Source organism: Centroberyx affinis, unplaced genomic scaffold (assembly GCF_046629955.1).
Source record: "Centroberyx affinis isolate AG114_WGS23_722 - 3 ecotype Tasmania unplaced genomic scaffold, CSIRO-AGI_Caff_v1 ptg007118l_1, whole genome shotgun sequence".
NCBI lineage: Eukaryota > Metazoa > Chordata > Actinopteri > Beryciformes > Berycidae > Centroberyx > Centroberyx affinis.
Genome location: NW_027283607.1, coordinates 14,086 through 36,237, shown reverse-complemented (window position 1 = coordinate 36,237; position 22,152 = coordinate 14,086). Strand labels below are relative to the sequence as shown.

Below are 22,152 nucleotides of genomic sequence, written 5' to 3'. Positions count from 1 at the left end.
CTATACTCCAATTTCTCCTTCAAGGCTCAACTGGCAAAGTGCCTCATTTTAGGAATTTTGTTTCTTCATACAAACAATATTAGCCACTGAACCAAAGCAATGACTTGGTTTAATTTCTCTTCCCCTGTAGCTATGAGGGAAACTTCTCGGATTTAAACAAACCACTGTACTTTAAATTCCAATGTAGTATATAATAAGAGTCAGGACTCAATGCTCTATCATGATCTTAACATGAAGACATCTAGATAAATGATTTGATCCATTTACAGGTACACTTATAATGCTAATAGCAGCAACAATTTTCATAGAATCATTTGTGCAATACTCATTTAAAAAGGCTTTATCAATTTTCACGCGATAAAGGCATTTGTACAACCATTTAAATATAAATAGTAAATTTACGCCTCTCAGATTAGGAAGACAGATAATAAAAAGTAATGAAAAAAAACTTCTGCATCCATAAAGATGATCATGGACTAGTGTTTGGACACACTGAGTGCATTTACATGCACAGGGTATTCCAGATAATGTATTTATATGCATCTTCATATCCTCAACATCAGGAATCTTTAAAGATTCCTTGGTATACATGGATAAACTGAATATTCTGAATGCCAGCATGGAAACAGCTTACACAGCCTGCAAAAACCTGCCTCAGTAGCCTGGCTAATATCAGCTAGCATATTCAGGTCTGTCATGATCAGGATATAATTTACCATGGCTATGGGATATGATGTTATTATTGGAATACTTAAGTATCCAAAACAATATTGGAATATTAATGAGCTCTATAAAATCCTATGTTCTTCTCCACACAGCACATGCCTATTGCTCACTTGGTGAGACAGTGCCACTCCTATTCAGGACAGCTCATGCCCGAGTCTGACAATTTACGATGGCTTTAGTCCAGTTTATTAACTCGTCGCATAGTTTTGGAAGTACATGATAATACTCTAAGTTCTTAATGAAAATCTCTCTAATACATAATGTAATTATTACTTGTTTGTGCACACTGTACTTAAATTGTGTTGTTACACCCTTCTATGTACATTTTGTGATTTGTGTGTCAAGATTTTCATTAAGCATGAACACAGTATTATGGTGTACTTCCAACACTTTTCCATAGGTTAATACACTGGAATAAGGCCATTATAACGTGTTAGTCAAAGTCCCTCTGGAATGTGATGCTCAATAAAAAATGGATTAAAAAATCCCAAAGTTTGCCACATCTCGTATAATCTTCGTCAGATGGACCTGGAATGTGCAATCAATCAAAACTACTTGTATGTTTAATTCTTTTCCAAAAAGTACAGCTTGTTCTCCCAGTTGTGTCAGTAATGTAGAGATAACATGGACAAAAACTAAGCATCACAGATTCTCTAAAACTGATAAAATGCATAGAAGCGAATCAATTCTCCACCGAAGCTTAAAATACCCAGCAGAACGTCTCCACATCCCATCTCACTTTCTCTTCCTCACCATAACACGTGCTTGTTACCACCAAGCCAACACAACACAACACAACACAACACAATACCACAATACTACACTGGACAGGAAAAACCTTCTCTGTCCACCGGCCGCACCGGCTCCCGGTGTCCAGATTTCATCAGCCACTTAAAATGCTTGACCAGCAAATTTGCTTTTTGGAATAGAAAAGGAAATCCAGACAATGTGTTATCTGCTAAAGTGGCAGTTAGAGTAGACAAACTTACCAGACAGCCAAAGTTCACCAGCATTTGACTGGTGGTTATTTCCCAGCCTGGTACCACAGCTACCTTCAGCACCATCCTCTTCCTCAATCTTTCTCTTCATAGGTAAGTGCAAACTAAGGTCTCCTGAACCAACAGAGCATCGCGGCTACTCCTCCAAGTGACTGACACTTCCAGAGCAGAGGACCTCAACTGACAAACACTTTTCACCCTGATCATTTTAACATTTTGGCATTAACATTTTAGCCATTTTAGCTGATGCTGCTATCTGGAATGAATTGAGTCACATGAGTCATAACTTTTGTGTGACAGGTTAGTTGGGGCCAAATCAATGTTTTGATGCATTTCAGCCAAAAGGCACAATTATCAAGTTACCTTGGGTTAAGAGGCTATATCAATGTCATTGAACCGCCCATTGGGATGGAAGGCTAAAATTAAAAAAGGTTAAAATCTTTTTTAAAAAGGCGCCGCTCGTCTTCACATTTCCACACATATGAAGCTCAGTAGGTTCAAGAAATCCTTTTAGTTTGCGTCCACCAAAGCAGATAACCAACACCTCTTTGCCTCGCTGCATCATGACCATAGATTCTGTCCACATCCTTTCCACATCACATTACATGGAGGGATTATGGACTTCTCCAGTGCAATATCTACTTCCAAAGCCCCTCCCATAGAAACAGCTCGCTCCCATAGTGGCTTAGTCCAATGAGGACGACTTCTCCTGCTCCTAACATCACATCTGTGACACCAACACAACGACTGAGACAAACTGAACTTAAACCATATTCATGCATGCAAGACTGCACGACACACACACACACACACATGCAAACACACACCCCTCCTCGTCCTTTCATGACCATTTTCCTCTCTGCAGTCCCTGAGATCACCTCACACTTAACACAAGGCATTCTCATGACCACAAACACAACTAATAGAAATTAAATACACAGAAAATAAAAGAGAAACGCAGCCATGATGAAGGCACATTCTGGGAGGATCCATCGCTTCGAAAGAAAAGGATTCCAGGAGGGGAGAGACGAGTCGCACACAACGGGCCAAAGGTCAGTCTACAGACTGGACCCATACAGTTCTGGGGAGTGGAGGGGTGGGGACATACACCCACAGATATTCTGGGGCAGCAGATAGAGGGGTTGGTGTCCCAGGGATAACAAACAGTCTCAGAGGCTTTTTCTGAACAAAACGGGAGAAGCCCAGGTAGTGATGTCATATGCAGGGATGCAAACACATCAGGGGTCAAAGAGGGGGCAAAAACCTGAAGACGCATCATACCTATGGGGGGTGGGTTGGGGGGGTATGCTCCTCCAGGGTAAAAAAAAAAGAAAGTATCAAGTGCATCAGTTTCATGAACACTTCCAAGTTGCTGCTTTGAACCATCAAGTTGCTACAACGAATATTCCCCCTTCACATGAGGGGGGAGTCGTACGACATGGAGAGAGGAAAAAAAGATGGCAAGGATAGAAACACTAGAAGAAAATTCAATATTCTCAATTTTGATTTGGAGGAATCAAGTTTCCCCCTGGTCATAAAATGGCCGATACCCCCCTCCCCCGTGTTTGAATCGGTACAGTACATTGTTACATTCCTTGTAGTTACGATAGTCACTGCAGAAGGAATGACAGGAGTGACAGAGAGAATAATGAATATTTCTAAATAATTAATAAAATAAAATTAATATTCAATTATTATTCACCAAAAATAATACTGGAGTGGGTAGAAAATGGGGGAAAAATAGGTGACAGGAAGGAAAAAGGTCAGACAGCAAAAAACAAGCACTCCTATTAGAGTCTCTGGTCTTCTACAGGCTCACAGTCTGTCTACTGTCTGGAAAACCAGTCGATCCAAATGATTTTCACACCGAATTAACACGATTCACGTGGGTGACCCATTTCGGGATCGAAAAAGCGTCTGACCAGTTTGCACCCCTGCATATCAGTTCAGGAAGTAGCTCTGAGGCATGTCATCCAACCCGCAGTGTCCAATCCACAACCCCGGAGAGCTCCTACACTCCGCTAATACAACACAGTCTTCCATTCATTCTCAACAGTCTTCCCATTGACTGCCATTCACTCAGCATATCTTCCCATTGACTTGCATTTACTATAAATAGTCCTTCCACTGACTTCCTTACACTCTGCATAGCCTTTTCATCACCTTTTTTTCCCCACTATAAATTGTCTTTCCGGACTTTCTGAATAGTCTTTTCATTGACTTCCATTTATTATAAATAGTCTTTCTGTTGCCATCCATCACCTTTGAATGGATGCACTGTGTGTGTGGTCTCCAGCCACAGGAGGGCAGGCAGTATGTGGGTTCTGTTGCATAGCTGGGAGGAAGAGCAGAGAGGAGGAGAGAGGAGGGAGGAGGGGTGTGGGGAGTCGGTCTCTCCCATCCAGCTCCGGCTCCTCTGTCTCAGCTGCTCCAGGACTTGCGGTTTTCCCCCCGGCGAGCGGTGACGGCGTCTCCCCGCAGGACGGGGACGTGGATGGGAGCGCTGGGCTCTCCTGTTTTCCGACCGGTCCGATCGCGGCGAGACAGCCGGTCCGGACGAACTAGCACCCCGTAACCCGGTTTACAGTGGAAGTACTGCCGACCTCCGACAGAACCGTCATTCTTACCTGGAGGGAGGGAACAGAACAGGTCAGCTCCACAAGTAATGCAACACTAGCCTGCAGTCGGCCGGCTTGGTCCAAGATGGCGGTGCAGCAGTGAATTGTGGTCTACTGTCTGAGTTTGCACAGTTACATTATTGAATTAAGACAATGAAACATACAACTCCAAATAGGATGAAATCTACTTATAGCTTAATTTTTTTTTTTAATTAAACTGCTGAACTCACTAATTTGTCCTTTTACTGGCATTAAATTTGCATTAGTGTGTGTTGGGATTGGCCACTACTGCAACATTTCCCCACACTGTGAAGTTTTTTTTGATAGTTTCAAAGACACACCACTTCCTGGACTGTCAGCACGCACACACACACACACACACATAGACACACACACACACACACACACACACACCCCTACAGTGAGGTCAACCCACCTGCAGGCGTGTCCAGCTCCACCCCCACCCAGACTCCCTCAGCGAATTCTGTGGTTCCCACGTAGCGTATTGTCCCCGCCTTATTGGTTCCCACGGTAACATAAGCCCCTTCTGTCAGCCAATCAGGCAACACGTCGTCACGGCTACGCTCTTCATCGTCCACGAGGATCTCCAGCCTCTCCAAGCTCTCGCCGCCTCCTCCTCCTGAGTTGACAAGCCTCTGGACGGAGAAGGAGTTTCCCGCGGCGACACTGTTGTGATTGGTTGAGCTGTGGGAAGTGGGTGGAGTGACGATGGCCATCTTGGTGTCATACTGAGAAGGAGAGGCCACAACATCGTTCCTGTCAACACCCTGCTGCTGGGGAATTGTGGGTAACGTAGTCTCAGCAGCCAGGAGGGAGGAAGATGAGGAGGAGGGGTGGAGAGCTTCAGACAGGGTAACCGTGGAAACGCTACTGGAGAAGTAGCCGCTTGACGACTGGCTGAGGGGGCTGAGGGGCGTGGTGTCATGCGGGTCATGCACAGGAAGAGGAGGGGCTTCTGGGAACTCCGCCCGCCTGTCTTTGGTTGGGGGCCGTAGCATAGCAACCTACGGGGAACCATGGCAATGGTCGCCACAGAAACACAGAGGGAGAGAGGAGAGCATGCAGACAAAGTAAAGACAACAACGAAACAACAATCAGCATGGCTTTCCCCACCAATGACACAATCACCCTTTGGGCCAATCAGGAACAAGAGCTACAAAGTTTCCAGTCTGTTATGTAACAATGCAAATACATTTCATGGGCCAAACTAAAACTGACAGGAGATCGGCAGATACTGATAGAAGCAGCACTGAGAAAACATGGAGGTCAACACCCAAGGGGAGGGAGGGAGGGGGGTTATTCTCACCGTCTCAACCTTGACTCTGCTGTCGTCCCCTCCTGGTGACGCCATGATACGAGGCATATGCTGCTGGACGACAACAAACAACGCCGGGAGAAGGACACACACACACACACACACACACACACACACATACCTCTGTAAGGGCTGGAAATTCAGTGGTTCTAAGAGCCTACAGCTAAATGGCACTGGCTGTAATAGGTTATATTGAGTTGTGCTGGGCTGACCTGCTGGTTGTGTGGCGAGGGTCTCAACTCCTTCTTGTCGTCCCGAACTGGAAACAGAGACTTGAGCAGTTTGGGCATCTGAGGAACCAGCGCTTTAACTGAAAGATAAGAGGCAGCAAGTCCTGAACGACCTGGGGGGGGGGGTGGGGGGGTGAAGGAGGAGGAGGAGGAGGAGGAGGAGGTGGAAGAGAGGAAGGAAAGCAGGAAAGAGGAGGAGGAGTTGTGGGAGGTAGAGGAGGTGTGAAAATTAAGACAGGAAGTTGAGAGCAAGCCCAGAAATGGTAAAAATAAAACCCAACACAGCGACAGACTGAGAAGAAGACATTAGCAGGCCACAAGAGACACTTACTGACAAAGATGGTTGATTGAGCTATTACAATGTGATTAAAAAACAATAATTATAATCACTGGATTATAAAACGCAAATTAATCAAAAATGATTAATTCCTGTGAACGTTCACAAAACTAGCAGCATTATTCCAGGCTGCCACACTGACTTGAATTCTGACTGACATGGAAAAGAAATCACTATGAGTCAACTAGCTGACACAGAAATATTCAGATTGACCAGACAAACACAAGACTGAAAAGCTTTGGCAATGGAGATGAGAAGAGAGGAGGAAGAGGAGGAGGAGAAAAGTCCACAAGTTAAACTGCATGGAGATAGACAAAGGTGGTTGTAGAAATGGATACAGATCACTCCCAGTTGGAAAAAAAAGGAAGAGAGAGGAGTAGAAAGGAGTAGAGAGGTTTACATATCACTTTCATTGGGAAACGGTACGATTCTCAATGAAATGGGATTGTATTGCAACATGTAGAAGTGGATAAACCCATTTGGAAAAAAAGGACAGAGGAGGAGGAGAAGACAGGTGGAGGAAGAGTGAGGAGAAGAACAGAGGAGTGGAGAGGATGAGAAGAGGTGGAGGAAGAAGAGGTAGATGGGGGGGAATAACAGGGGAGGGTCACAAGGCATTTTCTTGGAGGAGGGAAGACAGGAGAGGGGAGAGTTACCTTGTTCTGGGTCCTGGCTCTGTGGGGGGGTCACGGCGGGGGGAACAGGGGAGGAGGAGGGGGAGGTGGAGTAGGTAGGGGGAGAGGAGGCGGGACGGGGGAGGCTGCGGTAAAACTGGGAAGGCATGAAGATATCCTGCTGACTCTCCCATCGACCCTGAGAAACAGACAAGCAGAGAAAAGACGTAGGATATTAGTTGGGTTTAACGAAATATCACAACTGAATGTGTGTGTATTGTACTGCCTCAACGTGTGGAAAACGGCCTGTGTTGGCACTAGATGGAAGGGAGCTACATTCATGCATGGAAGAAAATACTTCTTAAACTGAGATGTCTACAGGCAAAGTTTCCACAATTAATAATCGCAAAATATTTTAACATTTCATTTTGAACACCTGTTGTAGCTGAAAAGACAAAAAGTGCAGTAAAATATTTTTTCTCATCAAATCAATAAGTCTAATACTAATAATATCTAGCTAAATGATGGTGGATTAGCATTTTAGACACAATCATGCAGCTCTAAATAAACCACAGCTGCTGAGTAGTGCGTGTGTGTGTGTGTGTGTGTGTGTGTGTGTGTGTGTGTGTGTGTGTGTCACCTTGTCGTCCAGCAGGCAGGTAGAGGACAGGTCTTGTCTACTTCCAGACAGCTGAGGATGGACAGACAGCATAATCTTACACAGTTATACCAGCAGGACTTAATGAAAATCTGCAGAATACATAATGGACTGACAAATAACAGATTATTTTTTTGCCTTAAACAACTCGGACTGGTTTTGTTCAGAAGTCAATAAAATCTATTGTACTGTGCTATATTGTACAGGCTTTTCCCCTGTACTGTATAGAGGGCTTTCAGGTGACATGACACACCCTCTGGTGTCCATATTAGACGTTTCAACAGAATTCAATAGGCATGGTTAATTTCTGACTGATCAGTGCATCACTGACGAACGAAGCCAAACACCCACTGTTTGTTCAGGTTAACTGAGCTGAGTCTTCTCAAGCTACAACTACATCTTTTCAAGCAGAGTGTTTTGGTGCTTAGCCCTAGTAGAGACTATGGCTAGACAAGACAGTTTACTGTGTCACAGTAATCTACATTTGGAAACAATCAGACTAGTCACTTTTACTTACAACATTACTGAATAGACCCACTCCTACACCACAACACAACAATCTTTTTCAGGCATCTGTTTTTCTAGCCTGGTTGTTATATATTTAGACAATATTTGCACACAGCTAATTCTCCAGTGGCCCTCCACCAGCTGTAGGTGGAGTTGATGTATTGCATTATATTTTACCGTACTGAATTATACTAACTGTACTGTATTATATGATATTATGTTGGTATTGTATTGTATTAGTATTTTACCCTGTGGACAGAAGGAGAACTCAGGCTCCTCCTGTTGCTCCTCCCTCTAGAAGCCAGGTGCTCCTTCACTGCCACCTCCTAACACACACACACACACACACACACACACACACACACACACACACACACACACACACACACACACACACACACACACACAAACACACATTACATTTTCAGGATATTGGGAAAAAACAAACAAACATGTCAATCTACATGAGTCTCTCTCCACCCGACTTTCTGTCTACCTGTCTGAGTCTGTCCAGAGTGAGAATGTTCTCCAGGTTCAGAACACTGCGGAGGTATTTCTCGATGGCGGCCTCCTCGTCAGCTGATTGGCTGTTGTGAGCGCTGGCGGCCAGCCGGGCCAGCATCTCCCTGTCCTCTGAACCCTGGACATCCTGATGAGAGACAAAATCACAGAGACCCGTGTTCAAACCTCTGCCCTGCTGAAGTGTCCTTGACCAAGACATTGAATCTCTACCAACTCCAGGGCTGCTGTTCTGTAACTGACCCTGACCTCTGACCTCAGTGTGGAGGAGAGCAGCAGAAAAGGCAATTTCCCTACAGGGAGCAATAGAGGAGCACATCATTATTATTTGGAATCACACAAAAACTGCACAGGACTGGGTACTGGTAGATGGCTGGAGGCTGCAATTTTCTCACGAAAGTAAATTTTTCACTTTTTGAACAGAAAAATTTCAGCCCACCCTCCAATGTCTCCTATAGCCTATGACACCTATAACATATAACACAACCTACAACATCCCTATACCCTACAATGAGTCCTATGCCCTACAAGGTGCCTTATACCCTATAACATACCCTGCAACGTCCCCCATACCCTACACTCATCACCTATATTCTACAGTGAGCCATATGCCCGAGAACATACCCTACAACGTGCCCTATACCCTGTAACGTCCCCTGTACACTACATAAGCCGTATACCGTAAGTATCCCACCGTACCGTCACCCCCACCTTACCCCAGGGATGTTGGAGACCACCTCGAAGGTGACCCCGCAGCCCGGTATGGTACTGCGGGTCGACATCCTCTTCAGCAGGTTGTGGGCGAAACCCTGGCGGCCCGGGTTAACGTTGACGCAGATCCTCTTCCTCAGGACCAGCTGCATGTCGGCGGGATGGCTGAGCTGGACCACCACCCGAATCGTCAGGTATACCCGCTGCTCCGGCCACGCCCCCCCACGACTCAGCTGGGGACACTCGTGGACCGTCGAGTCCCACGACGCCTCCGCCTTCACCTGGGGACAGCCGACAGAGTTTTTATTAGTTATTGGAGTGGTTCCCAAAGTGGAGTCCAGGGACGCCCAGGGTTCCTTGAGGGGGCTCCAGCGGGTCCCCAGCAAATGAGGAATAACTTGGGATGATGGACATTAACTTGTACATCATAGACAAACATACATACACCCTGCCCACCCATACAGGCCCATCCTTACGTCTCCGTCATAGTGTTTGACAATCTGAAGGTCGAAGAAGTCGTCCTCGTCCTCTCCGCTCAGGGTGGCGTCCCAGCCTCCAGCCTCAGGAGCCTCATACTGTTCCTGGGAGCTCAGGTCTTCGGCTGGGGGACGACAGCAGAAAACACTCATGTAGACTCAGCACCTTGCAATATATTCCTGATGTTGAGGCGCACCGCCTTTTGCAAAATCAATTTAAGCCTTCTTTAACATGTTTAAAATGTAAACATCGTTTTGAGAAAAGTCTTATACAAATAAAGTTATTATTATATTAATCACAGTAAAGAACGAACTCCTCTGGATTATTGCTGGAGGGACTAACTTAGAGAAGGTTGACACATAACCACCACAATAATACCAACAAATGACAATAACAACCATAATGACACTGAAAATAGAGAATGAAGACAGAAACATATGTGAGCTGGGAGTGTATATTTGAGCTGACGTACCACTGAGGTCGAGGAAGAGGACGGGGGTATGCGTCTCCATGCCTGGCAGAGGAACCCTGGAAACAAACACACAGCATACTGATCAACAGGGCAGGAGGGCTGGAGCGAAGTTCCTGATTTCTCAGTGCCTTGCTGAGCTATGCAGGGAATGAAACCCATTCCCACTGGAGCCATTCATACTATGCCCTAATGATATTGTGAAGTGCTTTGGGTGAAAGTGTCTTCCCCAAGGAAGATAGATGACTCTTCTTTAAATATTGATCTGATTTAGCCTCCATCACATGGTGGCAGAATAAGGGGCCGTACAGATGCCTGGTAAACATGAGGTGTGTCACTGGCATCCTTTACTCAAGAGCGCTACAGCAGATTGCTCCTGGCATTACTATGCAACCAAAACCAACTGGTTTTCAGAGGGATAATCTCCATTAGCATTTTTTACAAAGTCTGTTTGGATTACCATCAGCACAAAACCCTTGCAATGTCTTTCCTTTTTGATCTGCATATGCAGCACAAAATAATCTCACTGTCTGTGGGTGCATCTCATTGTAGAAGCCCAAAAAGTAGGAAGGTCTGTGTGGATGTGATTGGTTATTTACTGTCACATGAGAAGTGATGCGCTTTATCTCAAAGCACCAAAAAGGTGCCCGGGACACACACCCTGACACACACACAAACACACACACTTCCATACATGTGATCCCCGTTTTAAGTTGGGTAGGGGTTTACCACTACGGGGCAATTCAAGGAGTGCCATGAAGTTTAGACAATCACAGGAAAGTATTTGAAAATCAAATCAAACATGCACACACACACACACACATTCCACCATATGCCGTACCATTCGGCGGGTGCTCCAGGGATGCCGCTGCCAGCAGACGGCACCATGACGGCGTTCCTCTCCTCCGTCAGAGTCAAGCGCCACTCCAGCAGCTGGGCTTCCCTCTCCATGTCATCCTCTGTCTTCTCTGTGGAAGAGAGGCCAGAGAGAACAGTCTCAAAAAATAGTAAGGTTTTTGAATGTGTGGTTGTGAATATGTGTGTGTGTGGTGAGAGTCTGTGCATCTGTGTCTGTGTGCATTTTCAGTGTGTATGTGTGTGAGTGAGTGTGTTACCTGCTTTGCTGACCAGGCTCTGCAGGTGTTGGTCCAGGTACTCCTGTCTCTTGGTGAGAGCATCCAACCACTGACGCCGCAGACGCTCTAGATCTCTCTCCTACACAACAAACCAGTCGGTTAATCATCTTGGTTTCAATTCAGCTGTAATAGTATATTAATAAGTGGATTTTTGGATCCTACTTGGAGTGTTACATCACAGTTTCTCAATTCAACGATCTGATGGTTCAAAATCAGACAGTCGACCATAATTCACTGCTGCACTACTGGTGTTAATATGTTACTTCTGATTGGTGGATCTGACTACAGGCTAGTGTTACATTGCATTACTATTCTATTCCAGAAATCAACCAGCCAGTGGACTGTGGGGAAAAAAACACAGTGTAATTTCCTGTGAGGAATGTCAGGTATTTTAAATTGCTAAGGAAATTAAATAAGGATTGAGGAGAAAAGGCATCACCCAATATATTGCTGCCATGATAGATCATCTGATGAGACGGGCAAATAGACAAACAGAGTAGACAAACATATAGATGCACTAAGCTGGTCTACCTGATAGCTGTCCATCTCATCTCCTTCCTGGTTGGCTGTGGTGGGTCTGATCTCCACACAGCCAACAGACACAGCCAGCACCACCTCCGCTATCAGAGGCATGGTGCCCGAATCCTGAACCGAGTGCACCTCCACCTGGATTCGCCTCGACTGACCCTGGAGAGGAGGAGGAGGAGGAGATGGGGGTGAAGGGAGGGGGTACAGCAGTTGGCTTTTGGATGAAAGGTTGCTAGTTCGAATACCAGCATGACTCTGGCTGTACTGGAATGTGTTGAACGGTATGAACATGAAGCAGAGTGGGGATCATCCCTACCTGTCGTAGCTGGAAGATTCCCCCGGTCCTGACGTCTCTCGCAGGGATTACCTCCACCGGGATGAAGTCTCCATTCTCGTTGATCTCCAGGATTTGAACCCACAGCTCCAGACGACGTGTTACCTCACTCCACCTGCAGGGGGCGAGAACATTAGTCTAATCCTGACTGATCAGTATGGCTGTGGTCTTACTTCTCCACATGCAACAGGAATCATGGGAGGAATATTAGTTTGTGATCATGGGGACATGGGGATTTGAACCAAGGTCATCCGGTTGATGGATGGCCTTCCTCCTTACTACACCACCCAGCTGTCCATTTGTATTCAGGGCTGCATCCCCATCTTGCATTCTCAACCTATTTAAAGTATACAAGTACCATCTTCTTTACAACTTGTTCTTTTAGCGGCAACTGAGAATGTATAAAAGTTGACGTTCCTCTTCAGCAGTCATTTCTAAAGTGAAAATTCACAACTTTTTCATATAAATGAATGTCCAACTAGAGTTGCCTTCCAAAGATGAAAAGCGCTTCAAGATGAGAAAAGATGACGAGGAGCAATGCAGATGTAGTTTCGTTATTGTTTATTAGTCCCAGTCTACACTGAATGTCTTATCATTATGTTGGCCCAGTGCCTAAATTAAGTGCAAAACACCAAAGCAATGACTGCTTCTCACTAAAGGTGTTGCCAAAATCAAGAAAAACAAGAATCTTGCAGATTGTCACTTTAAATACCCTGCTCAGGGTCACTGGCCCCAGATTAGTGGCTTTGCTTCCCTCTAGTGGATAAGCAGATGATAACCTTAGACAGGGCTCAAGGAAGCCAGTTGATAGGTGAGTGCTATGCAAGCAGAGAGCTTGTGTATGTCGCCAACTTCGCATGTGTGTCTTGCATTAACTATGCGCCAGGCCTGAAACAGTGAGATCAGCCTCAGCCCCCAGTGTCATGCTCACCTGGTGACTGTACACTTTTTTTTTTATATTGATGTTGATATATGTGAGGTGCATTGGTCATGATGTCATTGGTGCTAATTGCACCAAGAACTGTGCCTACCATGCACTGTTAACTGAATCAGCTGTTTGCAGCGCCTGCCTGCTGGATGCCAAGTGTTTATCATTGGAAGGTTTTTTCAAAAAATGGTTTCAATGCATCGTGTGTCTTGTCTTATACTTAACCTTGATTTTTACTGATTTGAGCGAAACACCAAACTTGTTCGTGCCCATGCATTGTTCACCGAAAAAGGATGGTTCTTTGATTCAGGTAGTGGTTCGATATATAACCATGATGTCTCAAAGAACCCTCTCACACGTTAGCATAAAAAATGGTAAAACAGAATAAAGAACCCAATGTAATTCTTAAAAAGCTTATTTAATACTGATGATTTGGAGCATTTCGTACGTTGTTAAATGATTCTTTACAGCACCACAAAGAGCCATTTCAGCATGGTGCTATAGATAACCGTTATAAAAGGGTTCTTCATAGATAAAGGATTCTGCTATGGTACAAGCCACAAAAAGCCTAAAGAACAATTTTCTGGTACTGTATAGAACCCTTTTTGTTAGTGTAGAGTAACTGTGTGTGTGAGTGTGTGTACCTGTCTCGTAGTGTGCGTGTCTTGGCCTGGATGATGCTGAGGTCCCACAGAGCGGGGTTCCTGCCTGGGTCAGCCTGTCTGTGTCCATACACCTCTATGGCCACTGCCCCTTCCGTCAGATACTCGATGAAATCCTCCGATACTGACACCGCCAGCTCCTAGAGGACCCGAGAGAGACCAGTCTCAGACACTCTTCAACTGACCTTTCCCCCCGCCTGTCCCTGTCTGTTGGATGAAAGCAAGTTTCATCTTGCTACAGACTGAAGGTTACCTGCTATCTACTTTTCTACAGGATATCTGCAGGTTTCGGAAAGCCAAATTTAGGTACTGTATGACATTTTCAAATAAATAAATGTCCATTTTGCTACTCTCTAACATCAATCAATATAACACAGCAGTGATTCAACCTATATCCAGTTCGTGAAAGCTTTTCCATTTGCTGTTGTAAACACCTGGTGTCAGGTAGGTCTTTCCTGGGAAAAATCCTCTGGCACACAGGAAGTGATGGATTTTATGTACAGTTTGTTTGGAATAAACAGAAGAAGAACTGGGTAGTTAGCATGAGCAGTGATAGCCACCATGGCTGAACAGACAAAGAACAGAGCGCCACATACAGAAACTCAAACTACATCAACAGAAAATCCAAGGAAAAAAGACGTCACAGTACTGGACACATTGTTTGATTGACAGGTGATCTCTGGGAAGTGCAGTGAAAAAACACCACAGCAATGAGCGCCTGGTACCAAAGATATATACAAATAAATAAAAAATCTCAGCAATTTCATGGATTACCACAAACTGATCATTAATTAGACCTAGATGCTATTGTGGGACTGTACAGAATCTGGTCTTCACCTTGCAGCTGTCGAACACCACCATGCAGTGTGGGTCCTTTGTGTTGGGCGACGAGGCCGATGGGTCCACCTCAGGAGCCACAATGATGGGCTCCGGCTGGTCCCAGAACGAGTACTGACAGAAGACGAAGTTGGACAGGTACTGAGGAAGACCCGTGGCCTGCAGGATCTTAATCTGTACAAGACACACATGTCAAAGACTACAGGTCACCAATATGACAATATACGTACATGGGTAAAGGGAATGAGGTGATGAGGTCATGAGCTGTTTCAACACACGTCTGCACAATCACACATTATGTATGGCCTTCTGTAGACCTATGCAAATACAGTGCACATTTTTGCACATTCTATATATATTGCACGTTCACATCTTTGTCTATCTTATTAATATGTCCTCATATTCCGTTACTTTTCTCATGTTTTATATTGTTCACGCATCTCTTTCTCATTTTTTTTCATTCTTATAGCTCTAATAGCGTTGTAATTGTGGGTTGTGTTATGTTTAATATCCCCATTTGCTCTATTCTTATTTATATTGCATTTTCCTTTGCTGTATCCTATTGCCATTTGCTGCTGCCAATGACCCAATTTGCGTGTGCATGTGTATCCACAGACAAAATCAGTCTGTTTGTCCGACATACCATGCAGACCAGTTTGCGGTCCTCGACCTCAGTATCTTGGTTGTTGTCGGTTTCCTCTCCTCCGGCCATGCTGTCCTCCAAGCCGCCCCCGACCCTCACCACCTCCACATGGAGACGCCCTGCCACCTAATCACAGGGAGGAGAGGGGAGACAAAACAAACAGCCTTAACCCCACTCAGCAAGGGAAACGTCAGTCTGTGGCTAAAAGTTTGTGTAGCCTCCAGGTAAGCAACCACCATTTGGAGTCCTATTCTAACCACCCAGTTGTCTGGTGAAATAGTGAAAGTGAAAAATTCTTTTTACCTTCTCTTCTTGGCTCTTATGTCTTTCCCTAGCACTCCTGTATCATACATTATCATTATAGGAACACAAGGATATTGTCTGGGTGCTATGATCTTTGACACTTTACCTGTTTTACTATTGGTTGCTTGAAATGGTGGTGATCTAGGAATTTAAGTTTATTCTACTGTTGACCTCAATGTAAGTGTCACAAGAACTACTAGAATGGAAATGTAAAATCTTACTGGAAGTGGCTGGTGAATTTTATAAACTGCTAGAGGACAATACATATATAGAATTCACAAAACATCCAGACCAGCTACTGAAATCTCTGGATCCCTTATTGATTTACCTGTTAAATCCAATTCAGTCACAAAGGAGAAAAAAAAAGGAGATTTAAACCTCAAAAAAGTTTATTGGGTTATGGCTTGATTAAAACGGGGAGAAACTCAGTATTAGGAAGGTGTTAATGTTTTCTATGTTGAGTGTATGTGGTAACCCAACAGTGTGTGTTGTATGGTGGGTGTAAATCTCCCTACCTCCCCTTTCTGGTTGATGATGGGAATAGCGTACTGCAGCTTGACGTCGTAGAAGAGACAGGAGAGGAAAACGTTGGCAACGCCGATCAGACTGTGGTTCTCCTGCTCATCAAAGAACGGGTCGGCTCGACGGAAATACGAACGCATCACCTGGACGAGGAAGGGAGGAGAGCATAAGAAAGGTCAGTGGCTGACAGAGAGAGAGAGATTTTGGTGATTTGTTTCTCCAATTCTGAAAATGTTCAAGAAATAAGAACTATAAGAAATAAAGAACTGTACTGTATTCATGGGGTTGTCATGGTTATGCCAGGTCACACACGTTACAGACAGGATTTTCATGGTTAGTGGCAGGCTTGTAAAGGTTACTGGTGGGGTTCTCATAGTTACTGGTGGGTTGTTATGGTTACTGGTGGGGTTGTGATGGTAACTAGTGGGACTGACACAGTGGCGGGATTGTTGAGGTAACTGACATGGTCGTTGGGGTAACACACAGGGTTGCCATGGCACAGTTGTCAAGGTAACTCACAGGGTTGTCATGGTGATGAAGGTGGTAGTCCTGCCACTCCTGGTAGAGCTCTCTCATGTCCACCAGACGGTTCTCCATCTTCTCCAAACTCCAGATCTGCTTCCCCCGACACCGACGACGAACCTGAACCGCTGGTTCACTGAGCACCGCATCCCTCTACACACACACACACACACACACAAACACACACACACACAAACACAGAGGTGGTTGAGTATGTTTAGAGAATGGGGCTGTAGTGAAAAACAGGACAGGACACATCACTGTGTGTGTGTGAGACCTTGCGGTTAGCGTTGAGGTTGTCTGCTGGGATCTGTAGGGTGACTCGGTACTCGGTGTGTCGCTCCAGCTCGTCAGCGATGAAACTCGCCTCTTGCACCAGGAGGTTTGCCCTCACTACCTGCTCCCTCAGCCTCCGCAGACTCCTCACCAACACCGCCTCCCTGCAGGAGGAGGAGGCGGAGGAGGAGCACAGAGGGGGAAGAGGAAGAGAGGAGGGGAGAGAGAGAGAGGAGAAGAGAGGGGAAGGAGAGGGGAAAGGGAAAGGAGATGAGGGGTTACAAGAGGAAAAGGAGGGGAGGGGAGGTGGGATCAGAGGTGGGAGTGGAGTAGGAGAGGAACAAGTGGAGAAGCAGGTGTAGGAGGATGAGAATAGGAGGTGGAGGGAGGTGGGGGGATTCATCTCAATTAGTCCTGCTGCTATTTTACACTCCCTGTTGAAGTTGTAATCCATACCTTTTCATACTGTCATTCATACATTCTTCACACGTCCTAGTCTTGAAAGTGTTGGATATGTATAATTATATAATCCCCCATATACTATATTCTTGTTTATATTCTATCTTTGCTGTATCCTAGATGTTTGCTGTATACAGTTTGCTGCTGCCAAGACCAAAATTCCCCACAGGGATCATTAAAGTTTCATCTTATCTTTTATAAGCTTTTTATAGGCCAGAATGTGAACCCAAAATAACACACACACACACACACACACTCACCTGTCCTCGCTCCACTGCCTCAGTCTGCTCTGAGCGCTGGTCGAGTGGCTCATCCCTCCTGTGCTGAGTCTCTCCAGGCTGCGGTAGTGAGGCTGCTGTCCCTGACCCGGCTGCCCAGGCGGCGGTGCTCCGCCCTGGGCCGACTGACGTTCTGGGTTCAGCCTCCGCCGGAGCTGCTGGAGCTCCTGCTCGTACATCTGCCTTTGACGCTCCAGAGCGGAGCGCTTCTCCTCCTCATGCTGCCTCTCCAGGGACTGGAGGACGGCCTGCATGGGGTCTGATAGACAGGAGGCAGAGGAGACGACTCAGAAAACACACACAGGTAGAAAGACTGACAGATGTTGTCTACTGAGGAATCTGAGAAGCAGAGAGGGAGGTTTAAGAAGGTAAAATTCTCAACTCATGGAGAAGCATGGAAGCAAACTGAAGTTAAAATATGGAAAAACTGTTACCTCTATGTTTCCAAAACAGTTATTTTCCTTACTATTTAATTCACCTAACTCCTCCTTACCGTTGTTGCCCAGGGCCTTCATCATGACCTCTGTCTGGGCAAACTCGTAGGAGAAACTGACTTCGCTGGACACTTCGCTGGCTGAGTCACCGTCTGCATCCAGCTGCTCGTTGCTGCCGCTGTTCTTCATCACCCCACCCTCACCATCCTCATCCTCAGCCGTCCGACACCGCCGCTTGGGCAGGTTGATCCTGGAGGGAGGATGTCCAGTTAATTCACTCTGGTATTAATTGGCTGATTTGGTATAAGCATTGATGTCAGTGATTGAGTTAGATTAGGTGATGTTTCCCATGGGGGAACTGGGTCAATGAAGCAACAGAAAATAGGATGATTGGACATAGATAAAAATAGGATATAACTAATAATAGAGCAACAAGGTGTATTAAACATAACATATTAATTAAAAATATATAAATGCAAAAATATGAGCATTTTGGAGGATATGCAAAATTATGCTGCATATGCTGAAGCAAAGAAAATGAATTATAACTATATAATAATAACTATGTATGTATGATATGAAAAGGTATGAAAAATATGACAATATTTGAGGTGTGAAAACAAACCTGAAGAAGTGGTTGTTTCCCCAGAGGATTCGGTCGCCATGGTGAAGCTGCAATGCGCTGGTTACCGGAGAACCATTAACACACGTCCTGTAAGACCAGTAAAGAAGTGGTGACATTAACATCTGCTGTTCAAAACCCCTTACTGGACCAGGAGTGTGTACATTACGGCGTTCCTCACCGAGAGTTGCGGTGGGGGGTGATGATGACGGCAGCGTCCAGCGTGATGTCGATGACACAGTGCTCTGCCTGGATACCCATCCCACACAGCTGGATGTCCTGAGAGTCTGCTGAGCCCACCTTAGTGTGTTCCTGAAACACAACATCCAACACATTAAAACAGTTAATACGAGCCAACATCCGACATGGTGCATTAAAGCCGTCTTATCCCACTCATTTAACCTTATGAAAAACCTATGGGAAGTACTTTCAGTATATCAAACAATGAAAGTCTGCACACTGTAGCTCCCTTTTGTTGCTTTATTTGCACCGCAAAGAGAGTGATGTTTTGAGCACACTGCTCTTCTAAAAATAAGTAATTTAAGTACACAGCAATACTGTAGAAGTTTTAAGCACAATGTGACAGTTGGGATAAAATGTTATACTAACACAGTACTCACACAGCAGTATTTTGTACATTACTTCACAAGACAAATCATTGGTACATGCTGAATGTATGAGTGCATGTTTGTCTGACAGAGTGCACGTACGCATGCAAGGCTCTAAAGTGGCCATTTTATTAGTAAATGTTACCAAAATTGACATTGTGCACTTTTGGACCCACAATGCTTGTCGACAAAACACTTGGATGATGCCGCATGAGCTGTTTGGAGAAATGTGATGGACATTTTCTGCTATTTTTGGAGCTGTAAAAAGATGGTCCTGTTAACTTCAATAGTTATAATAGCCTTGTGGCGGTGGTGGTTGGTGGGGTGTGTATGTGTGTGTGTGTGTGTGTGTGTGTGTGTGTGTGTGCGCGTGTACCTTCAGGTAGTAGACCAGCAGTTCGTTAAGGGCGGGGTCGGCGTTCAGGTTGACGAGGAAGCTCTTATCGTCTCCGACTCTGATCCCCGAAGACTGGAGAGAAATACCCAGACTCTCCAACTGCCTCTGACGCTCCTACACACACACACACACAGACACAGACACACACACACACACACAGTATATTCATACAAAGCTGAATATAAATACTGATAACAGCAGGCATATGGTGCTGTGCAAAAGTAATCACCCCCTGCATATCTGCACATTCTTCCCACTGAATCTGGTCAAATGTTTGTGTGGTTTTAAAAAAAAAAAGCTTCCCTCATTTGTTTGGTGTGTAAAATAGTCCAACATCTAATCTCTGTGAAAAAATATTGGACTACCTTGCACAGATAACTAATGACAAGCATTTTTCCTCTCAGTCTTGATAAACTACTGAAACGAATTTCAATGTGAAAAATGTGCACAAATGGACAGAATCGAACAGGAGGCGACAGCGTAGATCATTATCTTTGGTTAAATAATTACACAAATGCTTTCAGATGGATTGTGTGTGTGTGGTTAGTGTGTTTGCTGTGTGTGTTACCTGTGCAATCTCCTCAGTTTTGCGGAGTTTCTCCTCCCAGCTGACAGTCATCTCCAGAATCAACTTCTCAGACTCTTCTAGGCGCTCCTTCAGCTCCGGAGCCTTCAGAGACTGGGGAAGAGGAGAGGAGAGGAGAGGAGGGGGGGAAGAGAGGAGGGATGAATTTCCCTCTTAGATTTCTGTCCGTCTAGGAAATTAAACAGGATTTTTAGCATTTGTTTTAACCCACTGGAACTACCAGGTGGGTGCGTTTACCACATCTGAACCACACAGTGAGTGCAGGGAAGTTTAGAAAATCGCAGGAAACAATTTAAAGTCCATTCAGTTCCTGGATCTAGTTCTGCACTATCTGACCTGACCTGATGTGGGAACTTCTCCAGGGAGGGTTGACAGCTTGACTGGTTCTCCCTGCTTCACATTCATATAGTATCACATGGTCACACTGGGAGCTGCACAGTACAACCACAGTCTTCTACTGTTAGATATGTGTCTTGCTAGAGGGCACCTACACTGTGTTTGTTGAAGGAGCATTACTCATTGACTTCACTCACACAAATATTCACAGCCTCTCGCTCTCTCTTTCTCTTTTTCTCAGTGTGTCTGTGCCTGTCTCTCTTTTTCTCACGCTTGCCTGGACCGGTTCTTGTAGTTCCTCTCTTTCTATTTCAGTGCGTGTCTCTCAACTCTGCGTGGACATATTGTTCTCCTAGTTTCTTCTCTCTCTCACCTCGGCCTGGGTCAGTTGTTCTCGTAGTTTCTCTACTTCCTCCCGGAGCTCTCTGATGATGCGAGCGTTGGGGTCTTCATTAACGACAGCGTGGTTAACGATGCTCTTGGCTCGGTCGGCGTATCGCAGCGTTGACAGAGTCTCGTCGTAGTTGTCTGCTGCCGGGCTCACCGTGGCAACCATCGCTGTGCGACTGTTGCCGCCTAGGCTGTCCTGGAGACGGGCAAGCGAGCAATCGAGAGAGAGAAAAGACAGCGAGAGAGAGAGGGAAAACAGAGAAAGAAGAGAGAGAGAGACAGAGACAGAGTCTTTATATGGAGGAAAACCTCAATCTACATGGTGAAGACTCATCAGCAAACACATACTATGGCTGCATGATATGGCCCAAAAAATTGTTATGCAAAAAAAAACCCCAAAAAAACATTAACCTCTGAATATAAGGAACATTTCTTGCACAATAAGTATATCATACTTTCTAGCACAATAAGTACGTCATATTTTCCGGCACAATAAGTATAAAATATTTTCAGTAGCCCTGTGATGCGTGTAAGGCTGAAACAATTCCTCAAGTTACTCATCATACTCTATTCCAAAAAATCCTCCTGAGACTAGAGATGGGTTATAGAATAATACATATTTGAATATCTGTTCATGGGGGTTTTAATGTTGACTTTTGTAATTCGTCTGTTAATGTGTTTTAAAATATTGATACATCATTCAAATAATTTTACCAGAGTGAAACAAGTATGTAGTTAAGTATGTAGTTTAAATGGAACGTAACATGGCTTCACCACAACAATGCTGAGTCATCTCAAAAAACATCCAGCTATTTCTATAAGCCAGGAAGATGGACCTAACCAAACTAGTATGACAAAATTTATGCAAGCAGACAGCAGAAAGTGATGGAAGTGACGGTTTTTCTCCATAATCTGGCACATACCAAATATTCGAATATTCATTTAGACTACGCACGGAATAGTCAACCATGAGAAAATGGGCTTGTGCATGTCCTAGTGGCGTGTAGGCGTGTGTGTGTGTGTGTGGTGAGTGTACCTTCAGCAGCCATGTCAAAACAGAGTCTCTGTAGGGAACAAACTTGTTCTTGTTCTTGGCGGATCCCTGTTCAGCCAGTGCTGAGATCACCAGACCTAACGTGGTCAGAGACCTG

General features: G+C 45.0%; 1 protein-coding gene across 1 annotated transcript in view; it reads right to left on the bottom strand.

The window, feature by feature from the left end:
* Positions 1-4,145: 4,145 nt before the first annotated feature.
* The window catches only part of LOC139639310 (kinesin-like protein KIF13B), a gene marked incomplete at its 5' end in the record, with an annotated part of 31,715 nt that continues 13,708 nt past the window's right edge, over positions 4,146-22,152 (bottom strand). The window contains 29 exons of the mRNA XM_071513396.1: positions 4,146-4,351; positions 4,779-5,367; positions 5,670-5,732; positions 5,891-6,021; positions 6,902-7,058; positions 7,500-7,550; positions 8,273-8,350; positions 8,521-8,673; positions 9,260-9,535; positions 9,731-9,855; positions 10,204-10,259; positions 11,042-11,168; positions 11,316-11,415; positions 11,868-12,023; positions 12,181-12,313; positions 13,771-13,928; positions 14,626-14,799; positions 15,269-15,394; positions 16,087-16,236; positions 16,613-16,768; positions 16,893-17,055; positions 17,611-17,887; positions 18,122-18,312; positions 18,688-18,774; positions 18,866-18,996; positions 19,669-19,803; positions 20,258-20,368; positions 20,985-21,197; positions 22,038-22,149. Of these exons, the coding sequence (XP_071369497.1) occupies positions 4,146-4,351; positions 4,779-5,367; positions 5,670-5,732; positions 5,891-6,021; positions 6,902-7,058; positions 7,500-7,550; positions 8,273-8,350; positions 8,521-8,673; positions 9,260-9,535; positions 9,731-9,855; positions 10,204-10,259; positions 11,042-11,168; positions 11,316-11,415; positions 11,868-12,023; positions 12,181-12,313; positions 13,771-13,928; positions 14,626-14,799; positions 15,269-15,394; positions 16,087-16,236; positions 16,613-16,768; positions 16,893-17,055; positions 17,611-17,887; positions 18,122-18,312; positions 18,688-18,774; positions 18,866-18,996; positions 19,669-19,803; positions 20,258-20,368; positions 20,985-21,197; positions 22,038-22,149 (4,585 nt within the window). The remainder of the gene's footprint in view (positions 4,352-4,778; positions 5,368-5,669; positions 5,733-5,890; positions 6,022-6,901; positions 7,059-7,499; positions 7,551-8,272; positions 8,351-8,520; positions 8,674-9,259; positions 9,536-9,730; positions 9,856-10,203; positions 10,260-11,041; positions 11,169-11,315; positions 11,416-11,867; positions 12,024-12,180; positions 12,314-13,770; positions 13,929-14,625; positions 14,800-15,268; positions 15,395-16,086; positions 16,237-16,612; positions 16,769-16,892; positions 17,056-17,610; positions 17,888-18,121; positions 18,313-18,687; positions 18,775-18,865; positions 18,997-19,668; positions 19,804-20,257; positions 20,369-20,984; positions 21,198-22,037; positions 22,150-22,152) is intronic.